The sequence below is a fragment of the Hydra vulgaris genome, chromosome 08 (assembly GCF_038396675.1).
Source record: "Hydra vulgaris chromosome 08, alternate assembly HydraT2T_AEP".
NCBI classification, from domain to species: domain Eukaryota; kingdom Metazoa; phylum Cnidaria; class Hydrozoa; order Anthoathecata; family Hydridae; genus Hydra; species Hydra vulgaris.
Window position 1 is genome coordinate 12,563,064 of NC_088927.1, and position 11,555 is coordinate 12,574,618.

General features: G+C 29.6%; 1 protein-coding gene across 2 annotated transcripts in view; it reads left to right on the forward strand.

Annotated features, from left to right (window-relative positions):
- The window catches only part of LOC105845161 (leucine-rich repeat serine/threonine-protein kinase 2), a 129,451-nt gene extending 118,176 nt beyond the window's left edge, over window positions 1–11,275 (forward strand). For both annotated transcript variants that reach the window (XM_065803105.1, XM_065803106.1), the window contains one exon: window positions 10,070–11,275. In XM_065803105.1, coding sequence (XP_065659177.1) covers window positions 10,070–11,169 — 1,100 coding nt within the window. In that variant the 3' untranslated portion in view covers window positions 11,170–11,275. The remainder of the gene's footprint in view (window positions 1–10,069) is intronic.
- The last annotated feature ends 280 nt before the right edge of the window (window positions 11,276–11,555 follow it).

Genomic DNA, 11,555 nt, shown 5'->3' on the forward strand with positions numbered 1-11,555 from the left:
TTTGTGTGGTACATTTTGCTATACATAGCCAAGTAGCAAAGTATACAAACATAGTGTTGTATGTATACTTAGTTTTTTTCAAAACAATAAAAAGAAATATTTAAAATAAATAAAATAATTAAATAATAAACATAATAAAATAAATAAAAATAATAATAATAATAAAAAAATCTAAAAAAAACCTCGTGCAAACTTGAAAGAAAAAAAACTTATTTTTGGAAGAAGTTTATAAATTACTCTGCAATAACTAGTTATTATTGAATTTTAACAGTAATAAAGCAACTCTATTGGTTTTTTTCGTTAACTAGTATAGGGGAGAGCGGGGTTGGTTGTCACAAAGTCTATTACAGGAAATGTAGATAAGGTTTAGAACTTTAAAATCATACAATGAAAATGTTATATAAAAAAAACATTTTCACTGTAATTTTCAGCTTTTTTTAGTAAACTATTAATTAGTAAACTATTAATATTTAGCACTATTAATATGGCCTGTAAACATGTGCTATTAATATGGCCTGTATTTAAAGCAGCAGTATCATAACATGCACTATTAATATGGCCTGTATTTAAAGCAGCAGTATCATAACAGAGAATCTGTACTCTGCCCTCAAGATTTCAGTTGATAATAATTTAATAATTTTAGAAAAGTCATATAGTGCGTCAATAGTAGCTTTAATTATAAATAAGGATCAGATGAGTTAATGAGTGAGATAAAAATAAGTTTTCGTGTGGCGGTTCATAAGATAATGTCAATGGTGCTTTTCTTCCTCAATGTTTATAAGGCCAGGTTTTTCTTTTTCTGTAAGTTTAACTGTGTTATGCGGTAGTGGTGTAGTGGTAGAGCGCTCGCTTCATAAGCGAGAGGTTGCGAGTTCGATTCCCACCACGTCCCTGGTAGTACCGCGCTCAACTTGTTTCTCCACGCAGCAGCCTTGTTTGTCAAGGTTCGTGTTTCGGAGTTATAGAGTTGAGAGAGGGTTATAACCACAAGTAGCCTCCTCATCTGTAGTGGCCTTCTCACCCTTGGGGAGGTGAATTACAAAAAAAAAAAAAAGAAAAGAAAACATCTACAACATATACTTTGAGATCCCATACAGTGTTCTTACATAAACACTAGGTCAAGAAATTAATAATTAACTGAGTTACTAAAAAAAAAAAATTCTTGATAATTGAGTTACTGTTTTCTTTCTTATCACTGCAATATACAACACATTAGAAATTTTTATATATATTAGATAACATTAATATACAAAACATTAGAAACTTTTATATACATTAGATAACATTAATATACAACACATTAGAAATTTTTATATACATTAGATAACATTAATATACAACACATTAGAAATTTTTATATACATTAGATAACATTAATATACAACACATTAGAAATTTTTATATACATTAGATAACATTAATATACAACACATTAGAAATTTTTATATACATTAGATAACATTAATATACAACACATTAGAAATTTTTATATACATTAGATAACATTAATATACAACACATTAGAAATTTTTATATACATTAGATAACATCAATATATAACACATTAGAAATTTTTATATACATTAGATAACATTAATATACAACACATTAGAAATTTTTATATACATTAGATAACATTAATATATAACACATTAGAAATTTTTAAAAGACAGAAAACTTATTTTTGCCATTCTATAACCGGTTCTTTGAGAAAACTGTTTATATTTATGATGGTGAAAAATACTGTTTATATTTATAATGGTGAAAAATACTGTTTATATTTATAATGGTGAAAAATACTGTTTATATTTATAATGGTGAAAAATACTGTTTATATTTATAATGGTGAAAAATACTGTTTATATTTATAATGGTGAAAAATACTGTTTATATTTATAATGGTGAAAAATACTAGGAAGTCTTCACCAATAAAATTAGTCAAATCATGCATAGTTTTTTTCAGGAAGCATTGGACATATAGGTTTACCAAACCCCAACCTTTTCTTTATTTGAAGTTATTTCATTTATTGTCACAAAATGATTTAGCAAGAGTATTTTATTTGCAATCTTTTGCCTCTGTCCTCTAATTTGTTATTAAAGAGAGACAATGGAGCCAACTTCTTAGTGAGGTACCACATGTGGTTGCTAATAGCTTTCAGAACAGTATTAGCAATTGTTAAATCGATAGCTTTATACTAAAATAATTAAATAATAAAATTTAAATCTTTAGTAAGTGCTGCTGAAGATATTTTCTTAGCCACCATGGAACAAAATACAACAAACTGAACAATCATTTGCAGCTTAGTAAGTTGATGTCAAAAATTGTTTCTTTAGATAGCAGACTGGTCCTCTTGTTCAACAGTAAAAGTTTTATATAGTATAATAATTTTGACATCCACATTGCATTGTACAAAGCATCTGGTTATTTAAATCCAGGTCTTTAATAGTTTGGCAAATCAAATGCCTAAAGTTTTTCTTAAATCTAAAAATCAAACAATGCAGTCATTATTTTATAGCTCATTATACTGATGTTCATGTAATTTTAATCATTAAATAATAAAAAAATGTCTTACAAAAAAAACTTCTCAATGCTTTGTAACTTAAACATTTGAATGATTTTTTAAAGAAACCTTTCGGAAAACTTTTTGGTTTAAATTATAGTTAAATGCGCCTTAGTTCCTTACTTCCCTATCAAATTATATTTTATTATCAAAAAATTACAATAATATTAGGTGGTTTCTGAATTTTATGTGGTATAAACGCAGTTGTGCCAGTTTTCAAGGTTCTTTTGTGAGAATGCTTCTTAGTTTCGTACTACATCCAAATTCATTTACATCATGGTCAAGACAAACTTCATCTGTTTCCATTAAAGAATTAGAACATCTTTAATTAGAAGATATTTGATTGTTCTTTTTCTTCATCGATTCTTTTTTTCAACAACTTTTCTCTCATGATTTTTGACTTTTTCTTTATTGATTTTTTCTTGTTCAGCAACTTTTTCTTCATGATTCATGTCTTTTTCTTTATCAATTTTTTCTTGTTCAGCATCTTTTTTGTCATGATTCATGTCTCTTAAAAATAGAATATTCGTAATTATCTTTAATGATTGCGGTCAAGTCTTTTTTGTGATAGTTGCTTTCTTTTTTAAATTGCGATATAATATTTAATAATTAATTAAACCAACACAACAGCTTCTGGATCATTATCATGGTTAGATTAATAAATTTGGAAACACGGGGCAAGATGACGAATTTGCAAACTTAGTCCCATCATATTGCACCGGACTGCCTGTTTAAATTTATTCGATTGCCTTTCCATGAAGGAAGGCAACTAATTAGCCTTTTTTTTTTTAGTAATAGGTAGTATTTGAACCAAGTTACTTATAAATATTATAAATCTTTAGCAGTGCTTATTTACAAGCTCATAAAAGTTATAACGTGGAAGCGGTAAGCAATCAAAGCTTCACAACTAATACAAAAATGGGGATTTCAGTGTCTCTATACAATTTTTTAATACTGCCACTATTGCCACCAAGTGAAAAACTGGAAATTTAAGACATCCTTCATCTTGCCATGTTCTTCCCTATATATATATATATATATATATATATATATATATATATATATATATATATATATATATATATATATATATATATATATATATATATATATATATATATATATATTAGGACGGCTAAAAAAATTAAATTTTCAAATTGTTTTGCTCCACGAGGCTGTCCATGTTACATATGATTTTATAAGTATCCTCAAAATATTTTGTGCAAATTGGACAATACTTAAAGGTCCCTATCAAAATACACTTTTTTAAGTAAACCGTAAAAAAAAAAATGTCTCAATTTTTTAGCACTGATTTTTATAACATATAACATCAAATGAATCACCATGTATCATAATTATTTTAAATACTGTAATCATGTGAACTAAACTGGCTAATACTGTTGTTTATGACAAAATATATAATTTTCTGATCGAGTCTACAATAACCGCTGAGCGGTACTAATGTTTAGTATCTACTAGAAGTTATTTATTGATATTCATTACCGCTTCCTTAGTTGGAACAGGAAACTGTTTCCAATGGCTGCTAACAAGCTGCAATAAATAATATTTTTGAGTCTTGTTCTTTGACAGTGCGCTGTTGTTACTTTGAATGAGAGCAATGCCTCGCTCTGTTATGTCATCAACAGCCTTGAGTAGGTTAACTTTCCTACTTATGTCCCGGAATATTTACAGAGCAAGTGGTGCTAGATGCTCTGAAAAGTACCCTAAGTGTCACTTTAAAGCACTGGATGCTTTAAGGCATCTCTGAAGAGGCATATCTTAATAATATTGATGCAATAGCCATCCATCTTGCATTGTGCAGGGCACCTCGTGCACAAAGACATAGCTTGCCATCAGTTTCTCTGCCAAGAAAAAGAAACGGAACAAAATCTCTTTAATCTTTTCGCGGAAATTTATCTCTGATTGCAGTCTTACAAAATGAGATTGTCTCTTGTCGTAAACCATAAGGCATTCCAGGGCTTGTGATGAAAAAAATCGCCAAGCGTGTTATATCATGCTCGTAAAATTATAATACGTTGTCATCTAGCGCAATTATGCGCACTCGGGGTCAGGGCCGCGAGAGCGATTTTGAAATTTAAAAATTGCGGAAGACTGTGTTTATAAAAAGCTTTCTATTTAATATACGACTTTAATCGTCAATGTTTGAAGTATTATCTACAACAGCGCATTTATACTACTTCAACAATGTAGTATTTTATACTAACTTCTTGTTTTTTATTAGCCCCAGATCGCTATTTTTTTAAACTATCAATGGTAAAAAAAAGGCAACCGAACAAAAACACAAGTGCTTAATAAATTCTTATAATAGTTTTAAAGAATAAATTCGTGGCTAAAATTTTTTGCTTTCGTTGTTTTGATACGTATTTAAAACGCTGTTAACTTAATATTTACGATTAACGGTTTTTATATTTCTTGATATTTTTTTAATAATTAATTTTTTTCGTAAATTAACTAATAATTATTAAAAATACTTTTTTATAATTCTTTATTTAAACTACATAAAAATGAACTTAAAAAAATCTCCATGATGAAAATTTATTTTTATTATAAACGATGTGCGGAATATTATTAACAATAAATCAAATAAATCTTTCTTGACGTTTTTACAAAATTAAAAATATTCAGACGCTTTAACTTACTTATAGTTATTTCGTAATTTTCTATTCCCATTTCATTTGCACATTTTTATATTCACACATTTTTATATCCACACGCACTCGGGTTAAATAGTTAACATTCCATTATTAAAATTAGCTGTAACGACTTCAAACTGTTTATTCATTATGTTAGTGCGAAACGGAAAAATGCTGACAAAACAGCAAAACGGAAACGTGCAGAAAGCGAGTGACGTAATGCTTATATTTTACATAAGTACTTCGTATAAGAATATAAGTTTAAAGAAGACGGAGTTTTACTGTTAAATCAACAAGTTTTATCATTACTTAAAAATTAATTTACAAATATTTCATAAAAAAACCATATAAAAACTTATTATTTTTTCCGTTCCAAACTTTTGAACGGGCGTGATTTTATACTCTCGTTATAATCTGAGCGAGCGTTGTTTATCGCGTATAGAAGGTTTAAAAATAACGTTTACGGGCGTGTTTCACGAGTGCGGCGCGATCGCGCCTGTTTCATCACAAGCCCTGGCATTCCATTTTAGACATCATCGGCAGCGGCTTTTTAGCTAGACTTGTTGATGACAGTCCAGTTCATTTGAAAGCATTTGAAAGCACCGATAGTTGGTCTGCTAGTAGTCGCCATTGTAGCTAAGAATATATCCAATAACATGGCCTCAATTATATTGTGACAGCATGCAATCCATATAAGTTCACGTTTCAAAGTTTTCTCAATTTTTTTTTTTTTTTCATTATCTTCACTTTAAACAATGCTGCAAGCAACCACTATTAGAATTGGAAGTTACTGGAAGGAAAATGTGTTATTAACTTATGATGTGAACTTTCTCTTTTAAACTGTGATGACAAACCTGTTATCACAGTTTAAAAGAGGAAGTTGACATCTGCATGCTGATATATCAAATAACTTTAAAAGGTTATTTTCCAACCAACAAACTTTCTATTTTGAAGCTTTAGATCGTTCAGCTGCAATTTCTTTTTGAAATGTTCTTGGTTCTCTTATTTCTTATAGATTTCTTTTTTATTAGCAGAAGATTTGGATTCATGTTTTTTCAAATTTTTAAAATTTCTTCACTTACTTTTAAAACTTTGGCAGGAAATTTAATTTTTTCAGTTATAGGCATATTAAATAATCTTATAGGCATATTGAATAATCTGTTTATATTTTGTTAAATAAAATAATATCATGTGAAATTACCATAAAATACAGAAAATAAATATATGGCTAATATAAATACTTTATCTGTGGTAGATTTTATATAATATTTTTCTTAAAACATTGCAAAAAGTACTTAAATAGAACCATAAAAATGTAATTGGTTTTGTTTTTCCCAAATAAAATGAAAAAGTTTTGAAATTTTTTAAATCAAAAATAATTTTATTAAATATAAATAGAACATTTCCTAAATTGAGTCGAGAGTTGACTTGAACTTGGTAGTGGCTTGGTAGAAGACAAAAATTAGACAAGTGTTTTAACTCATTTATTATTGCACTGTTTATTAACAAGATTTTGCACTATTTGTAGAATACACTAACAATTTATATATATATATATATATATACATATATATATATATATATAAAAGAGTATATGATAATAGTTTTTCTTTTTATAACTTTTTTCTATTATGAGATGCTATATACATATTATCTTTATATTATCTCAACTATTATACATACATCAACTGAAGATTCAGAGTTAGTTAATTTCACCATTTCGAAATGGTTAAAAACAATATAATGATAACACTATGTAACACAATTTTTGTTCCTGGCTTCTCAGTGTTATATTTCAATTGCTTATGTCTAAAGTATGTAAAAAAATGATTTCATTAAGCACAAACTTTGCTTACACAACAGCAGCATTAAGAAAACTTATTTTTCTGTGAAAACATAACGTTTTTTTTTTCATTTTGTCATTTTGATTAGGTAAAAAAAAAAAAAGGAATAGACAAACACAGTCGGAAACCACTCAACAAGGTTCAGAAATGTTTAGGTTTTCTAGATTTACAATTGTACTGTAAATCACTCTCTCGAAGTAGCCCCCATCATTTTTTCATTATAGTGTGCTTAGAAAAGACATTCAAAGTCCGATATATCTTGATAAAAGCGCTTGCCTTGCAAGCGCTTTTATCAAGATATATCAGGCTTACCCATGTTCTCCTTGAAATTGTTGAGATGCAAATCACAGATATAGACCTTCAGAGAAATTCTGTATCCCATTTTGGCGTAATTCTTTATAAGAGTGTACACCAACTCCCCATAATTTTCAGCTCTGTCATTACCTAGGAAGCCCTAAACAACTGCAACAAAACTGCTCTAAGCCGCTCTCTCTGTCCTGCTCAACAGCTTTGCAAAATCCTTACATTCTATGATCTTCTTGATCTGTGGTCCAATGAATATACCAGACCTGACCTTAACCTCAGACAGCTTTGGAAAAAGATTTTAGAGGTATTCAAATGCTGCTAACGCCTTGTCAAGAGCAGTGACAAATTGTTTAATGAGGTCTAACTTGCAGTGGTGGCATAATTTCTTAATGAGGTTCTGTTAGCAGCTCCCAATTCATATTGTTCTTCCCAATAGAAATATCGGTCTATTGTGGCCAGTCCTTTTTGTGATGCACCTCAATGTTACAGCTATCCCAGAGACAGAGGAAAAAGGAAATTTTGTGAAACCTCCTTGAAGACCCATGAGAAATGCTACCATTTTGAATTCACTGATGATCTCCCATTTGTCGTCATCATACTTTAATGCACTCAGCAATGTTTTGAAACTGGTGTAGTCTTCCTCGCGATGCACAGAGTGAGACAGACAGGTAGTTGTTTCCATCATGAAGCAACATGGCTTTGAGACTCCAGGATGAACTGTCTATGAATAGGCGCCATTCAATAGGATTACATGCGATACCTATAGCCTGAAATAGATCAGCAACATCATTGCAGAAGCACAGCCCATCATGCTGACTGAAGAAGTTAGAGAATCTTTGATGTTGCTTCCTCCTAACCATGACTTGTATGCTATCAAGTCGTAGTCCAAATCTACAGTATCTGCCTCCCTATCTGACTTGCTGCTGTCTCCTGAGGATGGGAGGATGCCGCCTAGGAGGAGTTGGAATAGGCAGATCTGGGCTGGGGAAATGGAAGAAGGTATGTTCTGATAAACGATCTGAGGGGCATTTTTGCTGGTGCAATGATTTTTTGGGTTTACCATGCTGAAGTAGCAGTTGCTTGAGTGGTCCATCTGCTCAATCGCCAAATTTGCGGGAAAACAAACTTGATGGCTCACTTCTCTCCTCTGTACCGACCTCTAACATAGCATATAATAATACATAAGAATTATAATAATTTGAAGACAGAAAATTTTAAAATATGGAACGATTTCAAGATGGAATGTGTAAGCCTACAGTACATGACTTATGATAAAACTTTTTAAATTAAAACTCCTAGAAATGAACTAGATCGAAAGCATTAAATTTTTATGGAAATAAATTTAAATACATCTCAGCAAGAAGCAAATGTCCAGTTTATCTTCAAGTATTTTTTGCAATATTCACATGTGAAACACAGTGCCCAAGATTTGTCTTGGTCCCCTACCAGCACGCCGAAGTATTTTTTGTAGGCCTTTCACCATATACGACTTGCTTCTGCGGAATACTATTTCACTCTAGTCGTAGTGAATTGTCTGTACACGTAGCAGAATGAATCAGCTGGATGCAAATAACCTCTTGATGCCATATCAAATAAATATCTTCTCTTTAATTATTATCGTTATTATTTCAGTCTGCAATAACACGAGTTGTTATCTTGGTTCGAAACACCTATGCTTTTATACTTGTACAGCTAATTTTGGAACGTTCAAGACCTTCTTGTAAGTTCTAAGAGTTTCTTGCAATTTCTGGAAGTTTTTTTGAACGTTCTAGAGTGTTTAGGAGAATTTAAGAAACATCTGGACAGTTCTCTAACAGTTCAGGAATATTATAGGAGGAAGCTCGGCATTGAAAGCAAAGCAAGAATTTTCCAAATTTTATTGTCCCGGTTACAGAAGCAAAGTTTTTCTGGAATAACAGCAATTTTATTTCTGTTTTAGACCTAACGGGTTAGGAAAACACATTTTCAACCCAGGAACAGAACAAAAGTGAAAATTTCTTACATACTGTAATGATTAGGCTGTCTTATTTATTAATTGACTTTGATTCTTTTTTTTACCAAGTTGTCAATAATTAGGTAATTGTAAATAATTTAAAAAAGGAAAAAGATTACAAGAATCTACTAATTTGTTCATGATCACGTCAAAATAAACGAATTATTTCATGATCACGTCAGCATTTAAGGTATTTACAAGAATTGGTCAGCCATAGTAAATTGATTTTTTTATTATTTGAGAAAAAAAGGCATAAAAAAAAATTAACATTATAACAGATTTTCTTTTAATTTTAATTTTTTATTTGAGGATGATAATTCATCCACTGTGTTTTATTTTATCCCCATCATCCTTCCTCTGTGCGATCATTCATCCACAGTTTTGATGTCTTGAAAACGCCATTATATTAAGATTCTATATTTTAATCCGTATGTTGCACTGTAGATTTTGAAAAATATAACGTGCAGGTTTAAAGCTACATTTCTATGCTACAGTTATCAGTTTATGCTACTGTCATCATTCCTATGCTACAGTCATGTTTTTTTATATGTAATCATCAAATAAAAACTATGGCATAGAAACATGTGGGTTAATTTGTAAACGTTTTAGAATGATGTTGTTCTATAACAGTGCTAATCAAATTTGTTGAAATATTATAAATTATACATAATTACAAAAAATTATAATTTATATTGATAGTTTATTTTTTAGACCAATCGATTATCGTAATCAATATGGAAAGTTTTGAAGTTGTCCAAAAAATTGAATTATATGAAGAAATGAAAGCGAAGTTTAATATATCATCTATTACTCCTATTGGTGATAAGCATGTATGTGTTTTGTTACGAAGTGATAATGATGTCATTTTAGTTTATAAAACCAAGGGTTATAGGTTTTTAAGAATCTACGAAATAAAAAATGATTTTATTTGTTCAATCTCTGCTAATAAGGATTGGGTTTGTTCAATTTGTTCAATCTCTGCTAATAAGGATTGGGTTTGTCTTGGGTTTGACAATGGTCATTGTTTCAAGGTTACTTTAAATAGTTTTTTGAATGGAAGGATGTTAAGAAACTCTATTCTCATTGGAAAAAAATCGAATCCCATTTCTTCGAAAAAAAAGTTTCCGGTAACCACTTCAGTTTTATTATCCGAAACATTTGTTTGGTCATCGGGTTATTCATTCAAATATTGCAATTTAAATAAAAGTGATGATGAGAAAAAAATCAAGTGTTTTGAAGATATTGAAAGAAAAGTTGAAGATATTGTTTTCTCGTTTGATGAAAAATTATTTTTCATTTCTTTTTACTGTAGTCCTGAAATTCAAGTGTACAAAAAAGAAACTAAAGGCATTTTACATACATTTAGCTGTCACGACGATATTTTGAGAGATTCACCAAATGCTCTTAATACTGATCTCAGGGTAACGTGCTTGTGTTCAGTCAGTGATATGTTATGGGTTGGTACCGGAAGTGGACATATACTTATTTATAAGGTGTATGACGTTGATGGGATTTATAAACTGCTGCAAACACTTCATCCATATAAGATCGAAGTAAGAAAACTTTTGCTTGTTGAACTGACTCAAACACGTGATGACGGCGTAAAACATATTGTCGTAAGTATTGGAAAAGAATTAAACAAAAATGCATTTGGATTGGATTCGTTTTTTGAATTTAATGGTAATATTCCGAAAGATCAAACAGCAATAGATAAGAAAATTTACACACACTTAGATGATAAAGACGGTAAAGTAATTATCTTTTGGCATGTTTTGCAGTCACACCAATACAAAAATTTAGTTTTGTCTTAATATAAAACAAATTTAGCCTTGCTTACCCAAAGCTTAAATATTTACCTTGCAAGTGATGAGTTTTTATATTCACTTTTTAAAAAATATATAAATCATATTTTATACATTTTTAATATTTTAATTTTAGTTAAAAATTAATATTTTAATAATTAATAATAATATATAATAATATATAATAACTTCAACTTGGAGAAAAACTATGGTGTTCAAACGATCGTCTCTTGGTTAATTATTTATGATTTTAATGTGATATGACGTGTAAGTTTTAATTCGAAGAGCCTAATGTTGAATGATTGAAATATTTATATGAAAAGTTTTTTATAGTATATTATTGAGAAGACAGTTTTACTGAAACGAAAATTGTTTTTTGTATATCATAACATAAT